Raw genomic sequence first — 25,671 nt, forward strand, 5'->3', positions numbered from 1 at the left:
AGGCCTATATAAATTCATTCATGAAAAAAGGTCACGCATGCGCAGCACAGAACTCTAGATTAGTGTAGATTTAGATCTACGTCTACCTCAAGATCTACTTTATACTTTATACACATGAACATACAAAATTTAGTCTATTCATCTCAACTTTTAATCAAATATATGTAGGCCTACAAGCAAATGTTTTAATTTGAAAAAAAATGGATTTAATTAAGCCTATTAGCTATTTTGATTTGATAGCTTCATTCACACTATTTTTACATTGACACATTCGCTTTACTTATTACAGTATTATTTCGTTTAATTGTTTACAAAACACTCTCAGTGACTACATCGACAGTAATGCGCAAATAAAGACCCGCGGGTCGCGGGTAACATATGTCTAGTATATCATAAAGCATGGCCTATAAAATGTCATATTAAAGGTTCTGGCTATTTTATGAATACGTTTTGGTTGGATTCCTACCTGGGACCACGATAAACACATGTTCCCGTCTCCAGTATACATTGTAAGAACGAGTTGTCTGCGAAATGCATAGCATAACATTCCTCTGCTTTTTTCTTTTTGTTTTTTTTTAATACAAAAAAAAATTGGAGAAAACTATACATTAAACAAGGAAAACATGTAATTGTGTTTATAAAGACAATGCTAAATTTATACCACTTATATATTATATAAGATTTGTTTCTCTTAATAACTAATAAATGCTTCTTAAAAGAGAATGTTAATTTTTTTTTTACCCTCCCTTTTTCCCACACTCCCATTCCCCAGAAAAATAATTATTGTTAAGTGAATGTATAGACCTACTAGACGTAATTAAAATTTTAATAACAGGTCTCTAGATGAAGACTCAGAACCATAGACATAAATAAATATAGACTGGCCGATAAAAGACTTTTATGAAACGAAAATTTGTGACTTGCAATTTTGTGTACTTTATTATACAGCAGTGTAGTTTTGTTTAATCTCTAAGACTGAAGATCATGCAACTTTTCAGAATTCGGAAATCCGACAACAATAGATATACATGTTTTCAAGTGACAAGAAGTTATTTCCTTTTTCCAGTCTATATTTATTCATGTCTATGCTCAGAACACGATGTTCCAACTTGTTCAGAATATTAATTAAATCTCTAATGAAGATGTCTAGTCCGTTTAAGATCAATATTTTCTCTTTCTCTAGGCAGTTTATTTTTTATTTACTTATTTTCATTTTGGATCATTAAATCGCTAGTTTTGTTCTGACACCCTATTCTTTTGAGTACTGCCTTTATTATTATTTTATCTTGCCACCTTCTTGTAAGAATATCCATTTTAAGAAATAAAGAAAAAAAGACTTTAAAGTTATATAAACCGATTAATTTATTAAAAGATCATTTACTTAATAGATCATGTCTTATTTAATGACTAAATTGATAGAGAATGACGAGATGTTATTTTAGTGAAGGAATATATATATATATTTTTTTAAATTCTGAAATTTTAAAAAAGTTTGATTAAGCTGTGAATTGAGCACACTTCATATAACTTCAATAAATAATACATTTCTCAAAATATTTAAATTGAAATTTAAAACATATTCACTGTAGGATCTTATCTCTTCTTCTATTTATATCCTCTCTAAAATTAGCTTCGCCAAAAATAAAAGTAAGAAATGGAACTCTATGTTTAATCATTTCCTATTGTTTAGTACTAAAGAAGATTTGTGTTGCGTTCTGAAACCTCTGTATAAGAAACAAGAACAACATTAAAAATATTGTTTCAAATCTTATACAAAGTGCAATTGTAGGTCTATCTAGTGTGCTTCAGTAATATATATTTAAATATTTATATTTATAGCTTTTATATAGCGCTACTTTCATGCTTATAGCATGCTCAGAGCGCTTTGGTCCAATTTCATTTGTTGACTAGTGGGGGGGGGGGGGAAGGGGTATGTAGGAGTTGGTTTCCCGTGCTGCCCGAGTCGGGTGTCGAACCTCGAGCCCCCTTCTAGGTAGCCAAGCCAAGGCGACTTCAAGCGCACTTAGCCTTTCGACCACGCTTCCCATGTATATATGTGTAATAGATCTTGACCCACAACAATAATTCCGTGCGATGAATAATACTTTTACCAATAGTTTTTGTTTAGCGCTATTTCATTCATTTAAATTTCTAAATACGCTATGATCTTATCAGTTAGCTGGACCAGTTGGGAAGATGGTGGGGGAGGGGAGGGATATCTTGGTGGATTTTACGTAATTAGTTTTTAAATCATTTACACACAAAAAAAGGGGGGGGGGCGACATGGATTCAAACACGTGACTTACGGCTCCTCTGGCCGACAGGATAACCACTCTGCTTGTGAGGTGCTTATGACTAGAGCATATTGTAAAGTTATATATTGTTTGTTTCAATTTAGAGCGGCGACCTATAAAGGGGACTAATTTATATCACCACTTCAATGACATGTAATTTCTTTCCCTTGTTCGAGATAAGAAACAAAATAATTAACTACTAATGAATTAACTAATTAAATAAACGAATTAACTAATTCGTAATTTTTTTTAAAAATTGATTCTTGTGTTTTCAGTAAAAGAAATAATTGTGCCCATTTACATGATGATCCGAGATTGGGTGTGGGAGAAATAACGTGACGTTTAACCAGACAGATCGACAGAGTTGATATACGCTTTGTAAAAATCTTCTTGACACCTAATACTTTGACACGTAAATTTATAGACACTCTTCTCTTGCGTTTTAGTCTGAAAACAAATGTCTAATATTTGGAAGGTTTCTTCAGGAAGAATGAATGCAGGTGTAGATGTTGCCGTAAAAATGAATTCAGGAAGTATGCCCCAAAATGAATTCTTGATTGAAGCAAAAATACTTAGCAAAATGCAGAATGAACATATTATACAAGTAAGTATCTAATTTAAAATACAAATCGACACAGTAAATTTATATCTACTCTTTTCCAAAGGCTTTTATTCTTCTTCTAAATGCTCAGAAAACACTGAGATTTGAGGGGGATTTATAGTTAACTTGGTGGGTGTATTGTGAATTATGTAAATATAGAGCGTGAAAATGTAAACAGTGCACATGATTTAGGTTACAACCTTCACAAGCCTGCTTCCAACATTACAAGACAAGCCCTATCCTGGAACCTTCAAAAAAACAAAGAGGAAGAGGGGACGGCCCGGACATTCATGGCGCCTCGATTTGGAAGTAGATGACATGCAGATGAACAAGACAGTTGGAGAGACTCGCCCAGAACCGAGTTGCCTGGAGGAATCTGAATGAAGGGACCACAGGCAGAGATAAGAGATTTCAGAAAACAAAAACCAAAAATTCTATTAAACATCCTTTAAAAAAAGCGTATCTTAAGGGGAAGAACTCCATCCTTAAAATTATATCTACTAACAATATACAAGTTATTTCCCTTATTCGTATCAAAGAAAATAATTCATAAATTGGCTAATTTTTATAAATTCTATCATGTTTTGTTAGGTACAATAAATAATTGTTTAAAGAATAGTTCCATTCGATGATCAAAATGTTTCATGTTTCAAGTTCAAAAACATTACAGAAATTCAATTTTCGTTTAATATCCTCTAAAAATTTTTTCGGGAATATAAGGCTTTTTCTACAGACCTTCAGCAAGGGGCACTATATCTTACCTAGGATTCGGGTATACACATTGTATATCACTGAGGTAGACATCTACCCCACCAAAGAAATGTACGGTCCAGCATCTGGTGCTAGCTATATCGTTAATAGAAACATTATGGTGTTAGTGCTTGACGCTAAATGATGTATTTACTTACACATAACATTCAAAGAGGCTTTGATTTATTTTGCAAGCCTTTTATAGTTACGGTTTAATAATTATTAACGCAAAATGAATGTCATTTATATATCTATAATATATAAAGTTTCTAGGTGTGGTCTTGGATCAGACTTCATACATTGTGACAGAGTTCATTCCCAACGGAACATTGCTGAAAGTTTTGAAAACTGATTATGCTAATTTAATTCAGTTGTACGATATTTTGGTGATGAACGTAGAAGTTAGTATTTTTAATTACAATTTTAATACAATTATTAAACCTAAATATAATTGATTAATTAGGCTTTTCTTCCAGATTGTACATTGTTTATACTTTTTCAATGAAAACAGTTTTAAATTTTTTTTTTCAGTTTATTTTATTGTTTTGTTTGTATGTAAATTTACTCCAACTTACTATTGTGAGAAAAGCTGTCAAGTTGTATTGTTTTATTATTATATTCCCAAGTGCAGATTTACTTTTTAAAAATATTTTTTGCGCTCATGTATAAATCTACTCTGACTATATAATACTAGTCGACTCACGGCGCAGCATACGCCGCTATTTTTCAGACCGACAATAGGGCACTTCAACCTATGTAACCGCAGTGGGCCCCGCACTTTCATTGGCCTCCCACTAATCCTAGGTGTAAACTATTAAACTAACCATTTTATAACTTATAACAGATATTCCGCGAGCTCCTGGAAATCTCATGAAATTGAAAAATGTATGAAAAAGTCCTGAAAATCTCCGGAAATTATTCAAATCTGTTGAAAACTCGTAAAAATCTCCGGAAATATAGACAAAATTGTCATTTTGGGATGTCATTCAATTTGGAAAACACCATTACTATGCGAGATAGAAAAAACGGCATTATACAATACCCTTAGTTGTAGAGTCTGGTGAAAGAAGCTTCTCGCGCCTTAAACTAATGAAGAATTACTTGAGGTCAACAATTATTGTAGATAGATTGAAACATTTGGTAATTCTTGCTATTGAGCGTGATCTATGTAGGAAACAGAATGTTTATGATATACTGCATGACTGCGCTACACGCAAGGCTCGTAAAATAATTCAGTACGTAGTAAAGACTGAATAAAATGCAATGCTATTTAGTGACGGGTGAATACGACTTGTTCTCCCCCCTCTCTTTTTTTTCCGTCACCAAAATTAGGTGGGGTAACTTTATTCCGGCTTGCAGAAATAAAACAGTGATCTTTCCATGACTTCTTGGTGATATCAGGAATGGTTGAGCCTTGAAGAAAATGTATATATATATATATATATATATATATATATATATATATATATATATATATATATATTCTAGTTTGTATATATAGCGATAAAATCTTAATAAAATTAGACTTGGATCCAGATTTGGAAACATTAAAAGAAAGTAATCTACTCTAGTCTAGAATACAAAACCTGTTAGATATATATTAAATAATTTTTTAGTTACATGGCATAGTATCGATCAATCTGTACTGAAAATTTTCCTATTTCATACATTAACATATTGTTATAAACCTGATGGAGGCACAGATTGGGGTAGTGGTATGTGTGTAGACAGCCGACGCTGATCGCCCCAGCCCATGTGCTAGACGAGCGGTCAACTTGATGAGCTACGACGGTCAGCCAAGACAGTTCGGGAAGGTTCCGTGTTGTGAGTAGCGCTCATGGGCGTAACAAGGGATGTAGTGTTATGATCACAAGAATGGTCGAGCGATTTTCCGTCCGGTTCTAGAACGTCAGCAGGGACCCTATATAAAGAACGAAGGTGTCACTGTCAAGACGGTTTACCACAGCCCGGTTCACTACATCCCGGTTCACTACAGTCAAGTTGACTACAGCACAGTTCAGTGTGGTTCAGCGGTGTGGTTCTGTACGCGCATTGCGACGGTTCAGTGCAGAGTACTGTCAAGTACAGTCAAAACGAACGGCGTCTTGATCTTGGTCTACTATCGAGTCCGACACAACGAGCCCAGTATGTGAAGTCAGTCCTGAACTGTTGAATGCATTGCAAGCCTTGAAGGAGACGCTGAGGCCAGTGCAAGAGTTGATACGGCGGTACAGTTGTTCACGGAGAAATATTAGTACAGCCTGTGTCACGTGCAGCCAATTGTACAGTATTGGCTGTAATTTATCGAACATTAAAGTGTTACGTTACTTTGGAGCCCTGAGCTCTCAAGTTCTTTAGGTTGGTGGTGTCGTGTGGTGCAGTTTGCAAAGAATCTGGATAGTGAGATTCGTTACAATATTGTACCAATTACTCCTAGCAATCCAGCTCTGATTTCTACAAAGAGAATGTTTTAAATATTACTGAACGTACACTTATGAAACTTTGTACTGAATAGATTTCTAAAAATTCACTGACGCTTGTTCGAAATATACAACATTTGACTTTAAAGGATAGTCAAATTTAGAAAAATTTTAACTGTGAAACTGTTTTCCCTAAGTAGCCAATTAAATAGTTTTATTTTTCCCCAAAGAAAATATTTTTGTTACAGCCTTGATTAATCTTAAATGTCTCTACTGGAAGTAAACCAAACCAATAAAACATATTAATGAAAAACATATTCCCCCTTTACTAACAATTTTTCCCACCGTGATCTTGTTATTATTTTTGATTTCTCAACTTAGGATAGATGATTGTCTTCTTTAGATTAGTTAACCGTGATATGTGAACTTCAATTTGAGTAGTGTGTAATTATTTCTTTTTATCTGGAGAATGGACTCTTTATATTTGGATTCTGCTTCTACAATCAGAGAGATACCAGCGATCTGAGAATCAGTGAGTTATTTTCTTTAGTTTACTACCATGTCCCAACTATTGGTTTCGATGCGTGATATCGCTTGCACTGTTTACCAACATGTCTACTTCAAATGCCCACATGAGCTCTAGATTAACGAAATCCGTAAATAGATAAGGAAGAGGGGCATCGTAACGTCAGGAAACAAAGAGGCCCTTGTTAGCCGTATGGAAGCTGCCCCGAAGACAGGTTAGATTAGGACAATTACGAGTTTGAAATAAAGGCTGATCTCGGCGAAATAGTGATTGAAATTAAATAGTTTAATAGATTCTAATTGAAGACTCGGCAGCAAAATCCAAAAGAGTCGCTACAAGAATTGGTGGCTTATCTGACATTGACAAGGAGATCTTAGACGTTCTCAAAATTGACGCTTTATTGATGACATTCGTGACCCCGAATGTAAGAAGGCTATCAAAAATAATGACAATCTTTTGAGGCAGCTAAAAACACATAAAAAACGACCCATTTTGGTCGGGGGCTTCAGGTGGAGAAACTTTTGCATATTATCAGACAAGTGGTGGAAACTATTGATGCCAAGACAAAATAGATCGGTCCATCGCTGCTGGAATTGCGATGCTCCTGGCCACATTTACAGAGATTGTACTCGAAGATTTGCAGGCCGAACAAGAGAGAGAGAGATCGATCGAGTAGTCACCTGGCCAACATCCAATCTCAGAATTAGAAAAATTAGATTCTGCAGGTCTCGTGGGGCAGATACAGACAGCGAGATTCATGGGAAGCCCAAGGCTTATCATACCAGTGGCGGTGCAAGGAGAGTGCATTTGAAAATAGGAGTTCGTTTTTGCTGGAATCAATAATTAATTCTAGACTTATTGAAAATAATAAAATTCATGAAAAAAGTGGCTATTCTATAAAAACATCTAGTGGTGAACTTTTGCCAAATTTAGGTCAGACCGCTATAAAGTTTGAGATAGCAAATCAACATTTTAGTCATGAATTTTTAGTCGCCAATATCATGGATGAGTGTATTCTGGCACTAGACTTCATGCAATCCTTTGAATTCTTTTGGAACATTCAAGGGTGGTACAGTGCAATATGGAAATCTCAGTTTCTGGTGAAGTATATATGGAAGAAGAACAGATAAAGAGGGTCTTGATAATGTACTGTACCAGCATATCCGCACAGTCTGAAGCCATTATATGTGATACAATAGAAGGTAACGACCATGTGCGACCGCAGGGTATCTGTTCAGGCTATGTATCCTGACACTCGTTTATCATCTGATGCAATTTTCGAATCGTAAGCAGTTATAACTTGTCAATGCGACATTTTGAATCTCCTTTTCTCTCTTCAGTTAAATGTAATTTTAAAAAATATATTTTCTGTTACAAATTTGTGGGTTTTTTTTTAAAGAAACCTATTCAACATTTGTTATGATATTGTTATAGAAATATAATCTTTTAGATAAGATGAACGTTTGACGTATTTTTTTTTTGTTTATTTTTTTAGTATTTTGCCCATATATTTTTTATAATGTTAAAAAACATAGTCATTGTAAAATGTTTATTGATTGAAATTAAATGAAACTATTAAATTAAACAGCTAAATGCTTTATCGATGGCATACTGCCGCTAGTAACGATATCTCTATACCTACATTATTATTTAATTGCTGTATATCTCTCAACAGGTATGTGAAGGTATGAATTATTTGGAAAGTCACAAAATTGTGCATAGAGATTTAAGAGCTGAAAATATTTTTGTAGGATATAATTTCAAAGTTTATATAGCAGGATTTGGAAATGCAACTGCTATAGATAATGAAAATCACCAAATATCCAGAAAAGGTAACACCTTACAGTACACCTCTTCAGCTACGTCTTTATTCAGATATCATGTACATTTTGTTAGATTTAGCGATCTACATCATAAAGCTTAAAAACAAATTTTAAATCCAATTAACCCACAGTGCTAAGGATCTGGATGTAACTATTTAAAAGTGTATTGTTATAAATGAAACTAATGGTTTTCACTCAAGTAGCTCTTCCGACGAGAGATAGAAAGAGATACAATGTCACATAGATAAGTCATGACTGCTTACGATTCACAAATCGCATCAGACGATAAATGATCTACGTTTATTTCAAATGTATAGATCTAAAAATAACAATAGTTAAACATATTTTTTTTTCACAAATCATATATTAACTTACTCTATTTGTCTCGTAAAAAGCTTCTATATGTTTCTTCTCCACACCCAATCTTGAATCAGGTTTAAATTTCGCACAATTTTGTTAATAAACTTTTGGTATCTAATTATTTTGTTTGGAATCGAACAACAGAAAAACTTTGGAATTGACTGATGTGGTGGTATTAGTTAAATTAGTCCCTTTTAAAACTATGTAGAAAGAAAATTAGTTGATCGTTGTAAAGTTTGAAACTAACATTAGATAACTAAAACAAAGTTATGTTTCCATAAGCACTTCCCTTGCTAGTGGTTAGTATGTTGTCCGTTAGAACGATTATTAGGCTGGAGGTCTCAGGTCGCTGTAAATGTATTTAAAAAGCGACCACGGTAAAATTCACTCAGGCAAATGATTGGATCTTAGCGTATTGGGAAGCGTGGTCGAGAACTTGGCTTGTCTTGGCTACCTAGAAGGGGGCTCGAGGTTCGACACCCGACTCGGACAGAGTTGCGTTTACTGAGCGCCTAAAGGCAGCACGGAAAACCAACTCCTAGATACCACCCCCCAACTGGTCCACAAATGAGATTGGACCAAAGCGCTCTGAGCATGCTATAAGCATGAAAGTAGCGCTATATAAAAAGCTATAATAATATTGAAAAAGCTAAAAGCATGAAGTTGTGCTAAACACAAAGTATTGGTAAAAAATATTTATAATCACACAGATTTATTATTGATAGTCTAGATATATTACAAGTTTGATTACATGACTGATCCAAAGTCCGCTTAATATATTATTGGAAGTATTTTTGTTTCTTGTTTCATAATGTACATATTTTATGTGTTCAAACTATTCCTAGATTACAGTTATAAAATTAAGTGGGCTGCGCCAGAAGCAGCTAAGAACAAACAGTTTAGCAGCAAGTCAGATGTGTGGTCGTTTGGTATATTGATGTATGAGACTGTAACTTTTGGTTGTGAGCCATACGATAGTAAGTTAAATAAATATAAGCCATATTAATGTTCATTCTAAGCTAATAGCATTCCTATTAATGACTTGTAAATTATACATATTGGTTAAAACTTGATTAATGCATTGCTTTCTAACGACAAAAAGTATGTTTATTTTTTATTTATGTTCCTTTTATTTAGAAAAATCAGACTCTGACGTCATTCAGATGATACAAGATGGCGGATGTTTGTCCAAACCCCAAAACGAACGTTTTGAAATACCTGTCGCTTTTTACGATATCATGAAGTCTTGCTGGAGACTATTGCCAGAAGACAGGCCAACGTTTGAAAATTTACTGAATAACTTTGTCAAATATGTCTGAAACAAGAACATAATAATAATTTGTTTTCCTTGGAGTAATTCAATTTGTGTCTTATACACTCCTAGATATTTTAAAAATTTTAGACTAACGGAAATGTTTACAAAGCTTATATCTACTAACTCTGTCTGTCTGTCTGGTAAAAAAAAGTGTACACGTTATTTCTCCCACACCCATTCTCGGATCAAGTTGAAACTTCGTACAAATTTTGATATACATAGACAAGACATGAATCAATAAAAAAAGAATTAAACTACTTGTAATTAATTATTTTTGTTTAAAACTAACACAGGAAACTAATATTTTAGTATTCACAGATATGGCAAAATATGTAGGTTGAGTTTAGTCCCCTTAATAATTGTTAACGCTATTTCTCCTTTTGTCTTTCAAGTTGATACTTTTAAACAATTATTTATTGTACCTAACAAAACATGAATCAATAAACAAAAATACTCTATAAGTCAATTGATTATTAGTATTCAATTCTTTTATTTGATATCGAATAAGGGAAATAAATCGTACATTATTGGTAGTAGTTTTAAGGGCGGAATGTTTCCCATTTCGATAAGCTTTGTTTTGTTTTTTAAAGGATTGTTTATATTTTTATGTTTTATTCTTATTTTTTGTTAACGAAATGTTATAACTAAATTTAATTGTTAATTTTACATTGTAATATCCTTCTCAACCATTGTTTCCATTCATTGGTTTAAATAAACAGTTAAATAGATGCCAATAACCTGGCCAACATTTAATGTTTTATAATTGGACATTGTAATATCTATAGTTATATGATTATCATTATGTTAGAAACGAACAAGTATTCATTCTCTAGCACTGGCAGTGTCGAGTTTCGATTTTATTGTTATTATTGTTTTATTATTATTTTTGTTATTAGTATATAGAAATGAATTAAATTTGACATTAAATTGTGAGTCTGTGTTTCCACAGTATCCGTCTTTCCAACTTTGTTTCAAATTGAATACAAGTAACTAGGGAGAAATCACTGACACAAACGCAGGAAGCCTGTGTAACGTAAGAATGTCTTTAAAACACGAATTGAGTGTAATGCTGCATAACAATAGTGTCACTTTTTGTCCTTTTAAAGCATATGAAATACGCTAGAAGCAATTTCTGATTTGATATTTAACGCAGAAGCTTATAAACATTAGTATTGAATGAATTTTCATGAAAGCTATCTAAAAAATATTTTACATCTTTTGAATGTTGGTAAAATAACTATGTTTTGGATGTCAGCATGTCAAGAGGGATAATAAGTGTAGTTACTTTTAGAGAGTTAGTCCCCTTAATATTAATATTTAAATCTCTGTTGACTGTGTTCAATTGCCACTTCCTCTTGAGTCCTTGAGCTAATTATTTTGTTCAAAATCTATTTAAGTAATGTTGATAAAATTTTTTTGTTGTGATCTGACTTTGTTACTCATAAACAGTGTGCTTCTGTAATGTAAAGCGCTTGGCTTCCAAATCGGGATCCCGGCATTGAACTATCGAACTCAGGTGAAGACGGGTCTCAGGTGAAGACGGGTTTTTACTTTCGGGATTTTTAGGGCACCTCTGAGTCCACCCAGCTCCAACGGGTACCTGAAATTAGTTGTAGAAAAGTAAAGACGGTTGGTCGTTGTGCTGGCCACAACACCTGCGTTAACCTTAAGTCACGAAACAGATGACCTGAAAATAGCCCCTAATTTTTTTTTCTCAAAAAAGATATAAAGAAAAACTATTTATTTTCTTTTTATTTGCATGCCGACACATAATAAAAAAAGCATTTTTTATTATTAAAACATATAATTTCTATTTAGAGGTTTAAGCTGTCCTTAATAGAATGTTGGGCATTTTTAGGCAAAGTACGGAATGATTCTTTTTTAGGCAAAGTACGAAATGATTCTTCATTTCCTACTTTACCAAGGTATTCTAAACAATGACTAGATCTGTGTCAGGCCAATAAACAAAAAAGTCGTATTTAGAAAAAAATATTTATACCTTAAATATAAATGAGTGAAAAAAAAAACAAAACAGGATTTCTTAAGACTAAACAACTGTAGAGTAAGTAATTTATATACTATTAAATGCTGCTTTAATTTTGAAATGTACGTGCATATGTCTACTGCAATAAAAAAATTAAAATAATAGTGTTCTAATCCGTTATGTTAACTAATATAATGAAGGTATAATTTAAAAAAAAAAATGGCGACAAAGCAAAGAAAATATACTACATATTCTAAGTGTATGCGTTTTTTTTTTTTTTTTTTTTGTTTTTTTGCATTTCCAACTTTTTTTTGTGTCACAAACGCGAGCAGTGTATTGGCGCCTGCTTCAACTGGTCGTTGTCTAAGTTGATTCTTGAAGGCTGACTGTTGACGCTGGAACTGTGTCTTAATCGATAGTGCATGCTATTTGAAACCATGTAATGTAGAACTTTAAATGAACTTGTGAAATCATCCCAAAAAATATTTAAACATCAATGAACAAAAAACTACAACTAAGACATCCAAATGACTTCAAATCAGATAAGTGGGTTGTCTTTACACTTCAAACCAGATAAGTGGGTTGTCTTTACACTTCAAACCAGATAAGTGGGTTGTCTTTACACTTCAAAATAGATAAGTGGGTTGCCTTTACACTTCAAACAAGATAAGTGGGTTGTCTTTACACTTCAAATCAGATAAGTGGGTTGTCTTTAAGTTTTAAATCCGATAAGTAGGTTGTCTTTAAACTTCAAATCAGATAAGTGAGTTGTCTTTAAACTTAAAATAAAATATGGGTTGTCTTTAAACTTAAAATCGGATAAGTGGGTTGTCTTTAAGCTTTAAATCAGATAAGTGGGTTGTCTTCAAACTTCAAATCAGATTAGTGGGTTGTCTTTAAAGTGAAAATCAAATAAGTGGGTTGTCTTTAAAATTCAAATCAGATAAGTGGGTTGTTTTTAAACTTAAAATCAGATAAGTGGGTTGACTTCAAACTTCAAATCAGATAAGTGGGTTGTCTTCAAACTTCAAATCAGATAAGTGGGTTGTCTTCAAACTTATAATCAGATAAGTGGGTTGACTTCAAACTTAAAATCAGATAAGTGGGTTGTCTTCAAACTTAAAATCAGAAAAGTGGGTTGTCTTCAAACTTAAAATCAAATATATGGGTTGTCTTCAAACTTAAAATCAAATGTGGGTTGTCTTCAAATTTAAAATCAAATAAGTGGGTTGTCTTCAATCTTAAAATCAGATAAGTGGGTTGTCTTCAATTTTAAAATCAGGTAAGTGGGTTGTCTTCAAACTTAAAATCAAATATGGGTTGTCTTCAAATTTAAAATCAAATAAGTGGGTTGTCTTCAAACTTCAAATCAGATAAGTGGGTTGTCTTCAAACTTATAATCAGATAAGTGAGTTGTCTTCAAACTGAAAATCAAATAAGTGGGTTGTCTTCAAACTTAAAATCAAATAATGGTTGTCTTCAAACTTAAAATCAAATAAGTGGATGTCTTCAAACTTTAAATCAAATAAGTGGTTGTCTTCAAATTTAAAATCAGATAAGTGGGTTGTCTTTAAACTTAAAATCAGATAAGTGGGTTGTCTTTAAACTTAAAATCAGATAAGTGGGTTGTCTTCAACCTTAAAATTAGATAAGTGGGTTGTCTTCAAACTTCAAATCAGATAAGTGGGTTGTCTTCAAACTTATAATCAGATAAGTGGGTTGACTTCAAACTTCAAATCAGATAAGTGGGTTGTCTTGAAACTTAAAATCAAATGTTGGTTGTCTTCAAACTTAAAATCAGATTAGTGGGTTGTCTTCAAACTTAAAATCAAATATGGGTTGTCTTCAAATTTAAAATCAAATAAGTGGGTTGTCTTTAAACTTAAAATCAGATAAGTGGGATGTCTTTAAACTTCAAATTAGATAAGTGGGTTGTCTTCAAACTTCAAATCAGATAAGTGGGTTGTCTTCAAACTTAAAATCAGATAAGTGGGTTGTCTTCAAACTTAAAATCAGATAAGTGGGTTGTCTTCAAACTTAAAATCAAATGTGGGTTGTCTTCAAACTTAAAATCAAATAAAGTATTCTTAAAGGTAAATATCATTTATAAAATATTAAAAAGGAGAAGAGTGAAATGCGAGTCTCCGCGTAAAAAAAAAGTGTTCCAACAGCCGCTTTTCCACCTAAGTACCCAGGTCTCGTTCATGAACAGGTCATCTTGTCACGTGACAATAAAATGAAGAGGACAAAATATACAGCTAGTTTTTCTGCTATACACACATACAAACGTGGGATGTATACAGCAGTTTGTGACACTTTGTTCTTATAAATTATCTTATACTAGTCGACCCGCGACGTAGCATACGCCGCTATGTAGTGAAGTGAATGTTAGGAATAAGTCAGGCTTTCCACATCTGTGACCATCACATGAGTGTGTAATGTTGGTTAACATGCCTACGTTGTCAACGGAGGGCACCAGAAGGTCATCACGTGTATTTGTGACAGGCAAGAGAACTTCGTAGTGGCCATGATCCAAAGGACCGCTAAATAGCAGGGATAGAGTGAGACGTTGACCCGGATTGTAAACTCGAGGAGGGTCATGTTGGACGTTCTCGGAAGTGAATAGTGATAGTAGCCGGAAGTATTTGAGACATCACCACAATTTCAGCCTCGCCACCATAAACGCCGGAAGTATTCATGTAGGCAGCGTAAGTCGAGCAGAGTGTATGACTGTGATTCCGTGATTAAGAACAACGGACAGGGCGTCGCCATAGTTATCCCAATGTTCGCAAACAACGCTTACAGCTATCTTGCAAAGATCGAGAGATTTTTCCAGAAATATGCGACTGATATCTTTAAATGCTTTTTCCAACAAGGGCTAGAGAGTCGACTGGATTGCGTGGTGTCCCGCGTGGTTAGGCGACGAAAATAATTATATATAAAATAATGCCTAAGCAAAGTAGGAAATGGAGAAATCATTTCTCACGTCGCCTGGACGTTTGATTTCACTGAAGTAGTGAAGACAGGAAGATAACATTTCACACGGAACACTCTCAGAACGATAGGCTATAACCAAGCTCGCATACAATTCTCTTGTTACACACATACGATCGCTGTACAAACACACACGCAGTTAACACGCTAACATAGCTAGAGTCACGTACTTACAATACGTAGAAATTAAAAAGAATAAGTTTAACATCCTTTTGTCTAAGTAGACACTTCATTTGTAGAATATCTTTCAAAACACACGTTCTGGCAAGTATTTAAAGTGAACAATTCGCATTTCAAGCTATATGTAAACATATTTGGAAGCTTGGAAATATGCATCACACTTTGCAGCCTAACAGATCATGTTTCATAGTGGAAGATTATCTAAAGAATGTTTTTATTGAGTGACATTTGAAATAATAGTGATGAGTAGATAATGTAATGAGTTGCTACACCGGTGAGTATAATTAAACTAAATAGTTAGTTAAACTGAAAAGAGATAAAATGCATATGACAAAATTTTCTTTTAATAATTATTCATAAACGTGCAAAGACATACTATAATCATATGATTTTGGCAAATTGTCCACGATTGTATGTTTTCATCAGTTTTTTTTTTTTTGGTAATGATAATATAATAATAACATGTATCATTTCATGGAAATGAGATGAATGTCTGGGCATTAGCTGTCGGAACGATGTCGCCCACACAGCAGTTTCGCCCTCTCCACACAGCTGATGTATCCAAAGGAACAAAACGATATTGATACATGTCGTTATTTTAGGAGTAGTTAAAACATTTTCAGATTTTAACGACCTTTTTTTTTTCTAGCTTTTCTAATTTAACAAATGAATGTGAGTGTCAGATAAAATAACAAAGGAAGAAATACAACAATCTTTGACAGATAAAGAGAGATAGAGAGAGTTTGTATATATTTTTAAAAAAATGTTCTACATGTTTCGGATGTTCCTTCAGAGTTGAAGATAATGTGCTTCCTAGTCTAAACCTACCGCAGGACGCAAGGGAGTGGCAGCGGGCAGGTTTTGAACCCTGGACCATCAAAACAACGGAACGAAAGTCCTGCGCGCATACCACCCGACCAGGCGACCATAGAAAGAGATCGAGAGAGAGAGAGAGAGAGAGCAGGCGTTCTGTGAGTAGGGTCAAATAGCTCGATTCAGGATTTGTCATTCTCTTAGTGCTAATTTAGGTACAAGGTAAATGTACTAGATTATGTTTCTACAAGAGGGATTGCAGTAACCCAGAACAACACAAACGAAATAGTAGCTCCTCAATCATGTTTACTTCACAAGGGCATCAATTCACAAAATGCAAATAGATCTGAAAACGTTGAGGAATCTCCAAAAGAAAACACTTTGACTACTGAAAGAAATCATTAGAGCTAGTCAATAACGTTTGGAGCCAACAGAACTCATCACCTTATTGTAATGTTACAACAAATAAACTTATTGTAAAGTTGCAACAAATAAACTTAAAGTCACAACAAATTAACTTATAGTACAAGTACAACAAATGTTTCTATAGTTAAATTACGAAGAAAAACCAACTTATAGTTACATTATAACAAATAAACTTACAATAATGTTACAGCAAACATAAAGACACTACCCATATAGTTTCATGCATTAATTGAATTTACCATAATACTAGAGCAATACAACATATCTCTCAATACTGTAAGATGTATTTCCCTATTTCTCTATCTAACTGAATTAATTATTTACCACTATTTAATTAAAAATAACGTACGAACTCAGCGGTTCCCAACCTTTTACGCTAGGCGACCCCTTTATACAATCCCCCACTTAGCCGCGACCCCCCCCCCCCCCGGCACACACACACAGCAATAGAAGATTAGACAATAACAATCCATACTTTCAATGGTCTTTTCCGACCCCTGGCAAATCGTCAATCGACCCCCAAGGAAAATTGTTGAGGCATTTTTTGAGATGCGTGTCCAGGTTCCCCGCAGAGGTATTGGTAATAAGTTACTTTGTTTGGTATTTCAAACAAGAGAAAGAAATATTACTTGACTGAAGTGGTTGTATAAGCTGAATTAGTCCCCCCTTATCTAAGGTTTAGTGAACATAAGTAATAGAAATAATAGATAACTAACTATACGATCTTCCATGTTCATAGACTCTTCGCTAGCAGAGTGGCTACCGCGTTTGCTTGAGAAGCCTGATAAGGCTTTATCCTACAAGTTCGAATACAGGTTTTCCCAATCCCATTTTTTTAAAAATTCATTTAAAAAGCGATCACCCAGACACTTTGTTCTTTCTTCCCTTTACCAACTGGTCCAGACAGGTGAAAGGATCACAACATATTCCGAATGCTAAAAGAATGAAATTGCACTATACAAATGAGGTGGTAAAATATGTTTCTAATCGCACAAAATTATTATTTTTAGTCTAGATCTATTAAGAATTAATAACATGACTGATCCAAACTAATTGATAAACATTTTTTTTTCTAAAAATTATTTTTGTTTTACTCATTTAAACCATGAAGAGTTTCAAGATTGGACGAGGAAATATAATCACAAAGTATAATACTTTAGACACATTACAAATGCTGTAAATAGCCTTTAGTATGAATTTTTCCATTGTTTTATTCACATAAATTACTCTAAAATGTTATTATTATTTTACTAAAATTAATTGTCCTATATTTAAACTATGCATCTAGAAATATGCTAAAGATGGATGATGCTCAATCAATGACCTGCACAGCTGCTGTTGCCGATGACGCAAGTATTACGTTCAGTAATTTTCCAGTCAAACTCAACAAACTGTTAAAGGATTCCATCTACGATCTATTTATATCGTTCATTATAGCTGAAAATATTGTGAACGTCTTCAAGAAATACAGTCCAAAGGTTTTAGTGGATAAAGATATTGTAAGTGTAATGATTTACTAAAGAACTTGATACTAAGTTTGTTGAAACTATTCTTACAAAACATTCTATTCTGCTATGTATTATTTATAATTCAGCTCCGCGAAGCTAAATACTCTTTCAGTAATAAATTTCTTGTGACATTCGAGTTCTGTTGCATTTTATGTCTCGAGAGACGATCGTTTCCCTTTGCAACTTCTTGTATGACTAAAGAGGCCAATCATTGATGCACAGCTGATGTCACAGGTTAGGCATATGTAATCACTTGGCGGCGTTGCATTTTCACCCTTCTTTCTGCTATGTTATGTATGGCATCTGCAATCCAGGACCCTTCCATTATGCTCTCTCCTCATGTGGATTTATCAAGTACATTTTTTCCCAGCTGTGAGTGTCGATTTTGAAGAGCTTCATGTGCCGTTTGCATACATCAGTAGTAGAGGTGAACGACAAACGGCTCTCCTGCCTTCTGTTAGATCACCATATAGAATGTCTTTTGAAAGACGACCTTCTGGCATTCTATGAACGACATTCGAGTTATATAAATAATACTAAAAAGGTTTTGTTTTCTTAATGAAATTTTACTAATTAAAATAAAATAGTTAACATATTATATATCGTCATCATTCTTCTTCTTCTTCTTCCTTCTAATTGTTATGTGGGAGCGTTCAGATGACCAGACCAATATATGAGATGAACAGTGGTTTCCCAAATCATGAAGATCTCCGAATATTTTATTTTATCGGGGTGTTTTGGGGCCAGTGTTTTGTTCGGGCCTCTTAGTAAACAGAGCAGTTTTGAAGGACATGACCAGCATTCTCTGGTGACACTCCACATGGGCAGCGTCTTCATGAATATTGGAATATTTGGCAGATACACAACAGGAGTGAATGAATATTATATGTGCAGAATTATTCATCTTGTAATATATTTGTACCTGCACCACAGTTATGGTGTGCACTAGTTTACTGTTTAGAACTGGGCCAGGTCATGACTTTTTGACAGACAGAGAGAGTTTACAGACGTTGAAGGAGAAACAGAGTGTCTCAGGCTAGACCATTATCCGAACAGCTTTCAGTAATACGAGGGTGAAAAGCAATGGAGATGCTCAAGACAGTGAGGTGTCTGAAACAGTTGAAAAAGTCTGAAAAAGTTAAAACAGTCCGAAACAGTTGAAACAGTCTGAAACAGTTGAAACAGTCCGAAACAGTTGAAACAGTCTGAAACAGTTGAAACAGTCTGAAACAGTCTGAAACATTGGAAGGGTCGTTCCTGAGAGTGGTGTGTAAGGTAGATGACCGTTCCTGGGACAACCAGAGCTAGAGAGGGACAATGACTGTGACACTGTGGTAGTGGTGATAAGGAAGATAAAGGCGGCAACAGTGAATCTTGTAGAGAAGCAATCAAAGATCTGACAACCATTGATTGACAACTAAATTTGTGCATTCGTATGTTGAAGTTCATTTTTTTAAATTAAATATCAGCATCATCTACAGATCCTATTCTTGATTACTTCTTTAGTCCTCCTTGTTTTTTTAAAAGAAGTTCTTACAATATTGAAACAAAGTGTGGAAACAGAGAATTGTGCATGTACTCTAAATGTAACTTCAAATAATTAAATAATATCCTGCTAATAAAATAAAATGAGATAATTTGAACTGCAAAAGATGTTACAGCGAAATTTATTGTGTCTTATAATTTATATATAAATATAATTTATAACTTTGCAAGAGCTGTATGTATTAATAAGTAGTAATGAGACGCTCTTATCTCCCCTTGCAAAATTTCTTTTTAAAGAGAAGATAGTGTTAATCTAGTGTTCAAGTCATTGGTTTTCCTAGCTGATTCGGTCAACCCGTTCAATTGTAAAATATTGTGCAAACGCACGACCAGGCAGCCATCCAATTCTCTAGCAATACTTATTAAAATGGAGTACGTGTGTGATTCTGTCCTATCCTATGGAATAAGAAATGTGCCTGTATCTTTTTTTGCATCCTTTCTGAGCATAAATCAGATTGTATTTTTTTAATTTTTAAGTTACTCATATCCGCATCGTTAGACATCATTTAAAACGTTTGATAATACTGATGTTGTTATTAACCAAAGGAAATCGTGAAACGAAAAGCTGAGTGCAAGGGAAACATTGAAGCCAACGAAGAATTGTTGAACAGGCTTGTGACCTATGAAGACTGGTTTCCGTGTCTGCTTCAATGTCTCAGAGATAAACAGGTCAATCAAGGTCACATTGCCCTAAAGATGGAAGAGATAGGAGGTAGGTGTGGCCATTAAAGTGTTGGTTGTGTCTGGCCAGTTGATAGATATTGTAGAGCAATGCTGTTGTTTTTTATTCCTCTCTAGAATAAGATAATTGTTCACTATTATTTAATAAGATTTTTTTTGTTCTCATAGTAGTGAACTTACAATAGTCTTTATTTAAACCAATTGTATCAACTGTTTTAGATTAGTTTTTCATTTTAGCTCTCGTGTTTATGTTTGTAATATAATCACAGTGCCTTGAGCCTACATCATGGCTTTTAACAGGGCTCTAGAAATTAAATTAAATTAGATTAAATTATTATTAGTAGTAGTTTTATTCAACTATACACTAGTGTACTCGTAGTGCACTATTAAGATACTATTATGGTATTTTTAAAAGAAAAATTCACTCTCTCAGTTAATAAATATGGTGTCTGATTCTTTTAGAAACTATAAAAGTTCTGATATTGTTGCAATAAATCATAGATGATGCTTTTAATTATTTCCATTTGTATTAAATCTTTAGGTGTTCACAATATAAAGCTAGGCAAACATCTATTACAACGTACTATGTGGAATACTTTCCATAGTTTACCAATCAGTTTACTGTTACATTATTTATAATATAAATCTTAAATTATAGAAGGAGGTCATTGTTACCCATTATATTTTAATAAATGTATGTATTGATTTGAAGACTTTGTGAAGAGTGAATTACAAAGAGAAGTGGAAAATCATAAGGTAATTATCTAATCTCTCTCTCTCTCTCTCTCTCACACACACACACTCTCTCTATCTCTCTCTTTCTCTCTCTCTTTTTCTCTCTCTCTTCCTCTCTCTCTCTCTTTCTCTCTCTCTCTTTATCTCTCTCTCTTTCTCTCGTTCTCTTTCTCTCTCTCTCTCTCTTTCTCTTTCTCTCTCTCTTTTTTTCTCTCTCTCTATCTCTTTATTTCTCTATCTCTTTCTCTCTCTCTTTTTTTTTCTCTCTCTCTCTCTCTTTATCTCTCTATCTCTTTCTCTCTCTCTCTTTTTCTCTCTCTCTTTTATCTATCTCTCTTTCTCATTCTCTCTCTTTAACTCTCTTTCTCCCCCTCTCTCTCTCTCTCGCTCTCTCTCTTTCTCTCTCTCTCTCTCTCTCTTTCTGTATATATATATATATATATATATATATATATATATATATATATATATATATATCATTGAATGCAAGGTATATGTATGTATTTATGTATGTATGTGTTTGTATGCCCATATATGAATTTAATACATTTGAACAATCTTGATAATACTTAGCATAAACGTTCTTTAAATCATGATGGAGACCGTGATGTCCTGTTATTTTCACCCTTACAAGCGTGGGGCCCTATAAAAATGCAAACTAAATTTATCTCTGTTAAAGAACGAAACTTTTTTTTTAAACGGGTAAATCCTTTTTCATAATATTTTATATTTATATTTATATGAATAGTCGATTATACGGGTATAACCCATTTTGACACTCAATTTTCGAGACAATTAAACACAATTGTGAAAGGAGAATTATTTACTTATTTTAATTAATATAATCATTTTATCTCATAAATTTATTACATCCACTCTACTGAATAACTACAGTAAGTGCCTACTACATTATTTCTAAATATGTACAGAATTTCAATATTTTAACGACAGAATCAGATTGGAATTCTGGGTGTGTTTGTAAGGAAGTTTCATTGTTGTTATTGCTTTGTCCTGTTTAATTTTTTCTTTCATTTTTATTATTTGCATATTCTATTGGCATTAGTTGGTGCTGGACTTGACAAGACGAAACAAACACATTACAGAGACATTTCATTTTATCTTATCACCATGTTTTACTTTCTTTTTTTTTTTTCGCTTTCCCAGTTTCAATATCCTTCTGCTAGCGTATCATCAGGTAATATTAGTTTGTTTTTTACCCAATACTAGTATAATACATTAGTTGAAAACATTTTGCTTTGTAGTATTTTCTTTGTAGTACTGATTCCAAACATCATAACAAAGTAGAAAACAAATACTTTTTTTAAAAAGTATGTAAGGGAATTAACCGCACATTCACTGTCACTCTCAATATTTCAGAATTTAAATAAAACAAAATAAAAAAAACAACATTTTATTATTAAAAAAAAAAAAACTAATGGAATTTAAGTTAACCTAAATATAAGAACGTTAATATAAAACTAGAACAAAGAGACAACCAAATCACCTGTTCCCTTGCACTCCACACACTAACTGTATTCAAACGCTCACTGAGCTATTCTGTGTGTAATAAAAAAAAAACATTAAAAAAAACATTCATATGATATAAAACACGCGGTGGTACGGAAGATAAGATTTGAAACATTTATTGTATAATTAAAGTCATACGGCTGACTACGCCATGTTAGCTAGTGATCTAGATATATTCTCGAGCCAAATTATTATTATTTTTTTTTACTTTGAAAAATAATAATGTTTAAACTAGAGTTGTCACCGTGTGGCCAACGAGCTAGTAATTCTTTTCTCAGCAATACACATCAACTGTTAATTTTCTAGGAAAATCATTAATGCCGATTTGGAGATCATCTGTCCGCCCTCCTACCCAGGTTTCACGAAGGAGTGACTGGAATTGTAAATAAAGGCGACCATACTCTAATTATATGCTCAAAATGTAAACGTTTTTGGCTAAATGTTTAAAATATAATAATGTTTATATTTTAACAACATCTAAATATTATTGTCTTTCACATGAACATCAAAGTTTCTGTTAAGTCATGTAGTGTATCTGACCTAGATGAAAAGGAAAAAAGTCAAATGCTTGAAAAATATCATGTAGGTATAACATGTTTATTAATTTGCTATTATTAGTGTAGTTTTTATGAATATCATTTCAAATATAATATACATCTGATTTGCGCTATGACTGAAATCTTGTAAAAACATTATATTCCCATTGATAATGATAAAACGTTTATAAAGTAAAACTACATTGATATGTAAAGTTCACAGACTATATGATAAAATTAAACGTAAAATTCATATTTTATTTGAAATGTAAGATTCAATAACTTTTTAATTCAAATATTTGTGGGAAGCGTGGTCGAGAGGCTAAGTACACTTGGCTTGGCTTAGCTTCCTATAAAGGGGGCTCGAGATTCAACACAGGCAGAGTTGTGTTTACTGAGCGCCTAATAGCAGCACGGAATAACCTTCTCCCAGATACCCCCTCTCCCCCCCCCCCCCTTCACTGGTCCACAAATGAGATTGGACCATAGCGCTCTAAGCATGCTATAAACATGAAGGTAGCGCTATATAAAAGCGATATTTTTTTTTAATATTCTTTAACATACTAAAATTAGTATCAAAAATGTTAAACACAAAGATTTTATTTGAATATTTTTAAACAGAAACAGTAATTTTTAATCTTAATAGTTTTTAATCTGTTTTTTAATTTAATTCTTTTTTTAAAAGTCTCTCCTTTTCGAAAGTACTGAGGACGTACTAAACCTGACCCCATGTCAAGTTGAACATCTGTTGGGCTCTCTAGTCTTAAAGCTGTCATCACCAGGGGCAGACAATGACACATTGAAAGCTGTAATGCAGCTTTTAACTATCGTAAAGCTGTATATACATAATACACATAGCTTTGAAGAGGTTATTATTAGACTTGAACTACCAGGTAAATAAGTCAAACTTGTATTTTGTAATATGTTTATGATAAGTACTCCACCTCCGATGACTAAGGCGGATATTTAAAATATGGTGGCAAGATAAATTAAACAATGATAAAGTGCTGCGATGAGCAGGATGCCAGGTCATCCGCTCTGTTATTAGTTGAAGGGGCCTTGGCTGGCTTGGCCACGTTCACAGAATGCAAGTAGGTCGACTTTCACAAGTCATTCTGTATGGCGATGAAAGCAGAGTAGCAGACGCGACATGAAGCTCTTAAAAATCGACAATAGCAGGTGGGAAAAAGTGGCTCTGGTTAGACCTACATGGAGAGCGAGCATAAAGAAAGGGTCTCGGATTGCAGATGCCATTGTCACAAACCGCTGTGAGCCCACAACCGTTTGTGTGTGTGTAGCAGAACAACCGCAGTCCACTACCATGGCCTTAGTTATTGTGTAAAGTCTTAAGTTGATTTCTGTTATTTAGATTTTAGATCTAATGTCATTATTTATGTTTTAATATATTTTAATTAGATTTGTTTATTATTGGAAGGGGGAAATAGGTATATTTTTTGTGCTTTAATGTTTATTTTGTTGTCACGGGACCAGAGTACCTAGGCTACAACGAGGGCGGGGTGATCTGGGAAATCTGGGGAAAGGGGCAGTGGTCATCACTGGTCAGATACTGATGATGCATGTAGACGTAACCACTGAGGATGTGTCACTGATGATGCAAGGGGACGTAACCACTGTGTTTCGGTGTAGTCCACGTGGGAGGAATTTTGGCTCTGAAAAAGAGAGAGTTAGTTGGCGTGGGTCTTGTAGAGTGTTGTATTTCCCGCTCCTGCTAGTTTCCTAATCTGGTACGAGAAAACTATAGCAGAATGACTTCATGATTAGAGACATAGTCATTAGAGATCTGAGTTTACTTTTAGTAGTTGATGTACCTGTTTATAACATTTCATTTGGAAGTTTATGTGTTGTGTGTAAAATAAAGTTACAGTTTAGAGTTATAGTCTCTAACTACATTCCGGTGTTGAGTTGCATATCTCAGTTATATATATGTTAGTTATAACACCAAAATCGCGACAAGGCTAAAGCCACCAAAGTTCCAGCGTCAACAGTCGGGCCTCCTGAATCACCCTAGACTACGACCAGTTCAAGCAGGCGCCAGCACACTGCTAGCGTCTTGTGACAGCCATACACATCAGGAGTAGAAAGAAGGACAAGGTCGGCTGGTGATTACATATGTACAACCTGAGTGCCACAGTTTAAGCATGTCAAGCATCCATCACGCGCTCAATGATCACGAAATAAAAAATCCCAATTTTACCAGGATTAGAACTTTGAACCCCCTGACTTTGGATTTCAAGCGCTTTACCACTAAGCCACCGCGCCTCATATATATATACATATATATATATATATATATATATATATATATATATATGTTTTGAATATAACGTTTTCGGAAGATTAGTCTAGTTTTAAAAGATTCTTTTTTATTTATTTTTTATCTTCTAGGTAAATTAGTGCCGTTGTGTTTTATGCCTGTAGAGCCAGACTTGAGTACAAACAGTAAGAGACAGGTGATGAAAATAAAACAGAGCAGTTTTGAAGTTTTAACACATCTGATGTTTTCTACAGCACTCATTAGCCATGTATGTAACATCATATAAATAGTTTCATTTATAAAGCGCTGTTAACAAACATAATGTATGTTTTAGGCGCTATAACTTCCCAAAATAATGGTCCCTAGAACGACTGAAAA

At 33.8% G+C, this 25,671-nt stretch overlaps 2 protein-coding genes across 10 annotated transcripts in view; both read left to right on the forward strand.

Annotated features, from left to right (window-relative positions):
- The window catches only part of LOC106062362 (uncharacterized), a 55,409-nt gene extending 43,172 nt beyond the window's left edge, over positions 1-12,237 (forward strand). For 6 of the 8 annotated variants that reach the window (XM_056014392.1, XM_056014394.1, XM_056014395.1 and 3 more), the window contains 5 exons: positions 2,780-2,898; positions 3,912-4,046; positions 8,267-8,423; positions 9,620-9,751; positions 9,912-12,237. In XM_056014392.1, the coding sequence (XP_055870367.1) occupies positions 2,780-2,898; positions 3,912-4,046; positions 8,267-8,423; positions 9,620-9,751; positions 9,912-10,093 (725 nt within the window). In that variant the 3' untranslated portion in view covers positions 10,094-12,237. Of the gene's footprint in view, positions 1-2,779; positions 2,899-3,911; positions 4,047-8,266; positions 8,424-9,619; positions 9,752-9,911 lie in introns of those variants that run through there. The other 2 variants (XR_008775373.1, XM_056014398.1) reach the window with 2 other exon arrangements.
- Positions 12,238-15,265: 3,028 nt separating this feature from the next.
- LOC106074616 (uncharacterized) overlaps positions 15,266-25,671 on the forward strand; it is a 36,317-nt gene continuing 25,911 nt past the window's right edge. The window contains exons 1-8 of one of the 2 annotated variants that reach the window (XM_056014391.1): positions 15,266-15,521; positions 17,775-17,985; positions 20,086-20,251; positions 20,933-20,976; positions 22,120-22,150; positions 22,994-23,064; positions 23,704-23,911; positions 25,425-25,561. In XM_056014391.1, coding sequence (XP_055870366.1) covers positions 17,779-17,985; positions 20,086-20,251; positions 20,933-20,976; positions 22,120-22,150; positions 22,994-23,064; positions 23,704-23,911; positions 25,425-25,561 — 864 coding nt within the window. In that variant the 5' untranslated portion in view covers positions 15,266-15,521; positions 17,775-17,778. The remainder of the gene's footprint in view (positions 15,522-17,774; positions 17,986-20,085; positions 20,252-20,932; positions 20,977-22,119; positions 22,151-22,993; positions 23,065-23,703; positions 23,912-25,424; positions 25,562-25,671) is intronic. The other variant, XM_056014390.1, reaches the window with a different exon arrangement.

Source organism: Biomphalaria glabrata, chromosome 16 (genome assembly GCF_947242115.1).
Source record: "Biomphalaria glabrata chromosome 16, xgBioGlab47.1, whole genome shotgun sequence".
NCBI classification, from domain to species: Eukaryota; Metazoa; Mollusca; class Gastropoda; family Planorbidae; genus Biomphalaria; species Biomphalaria glabrata.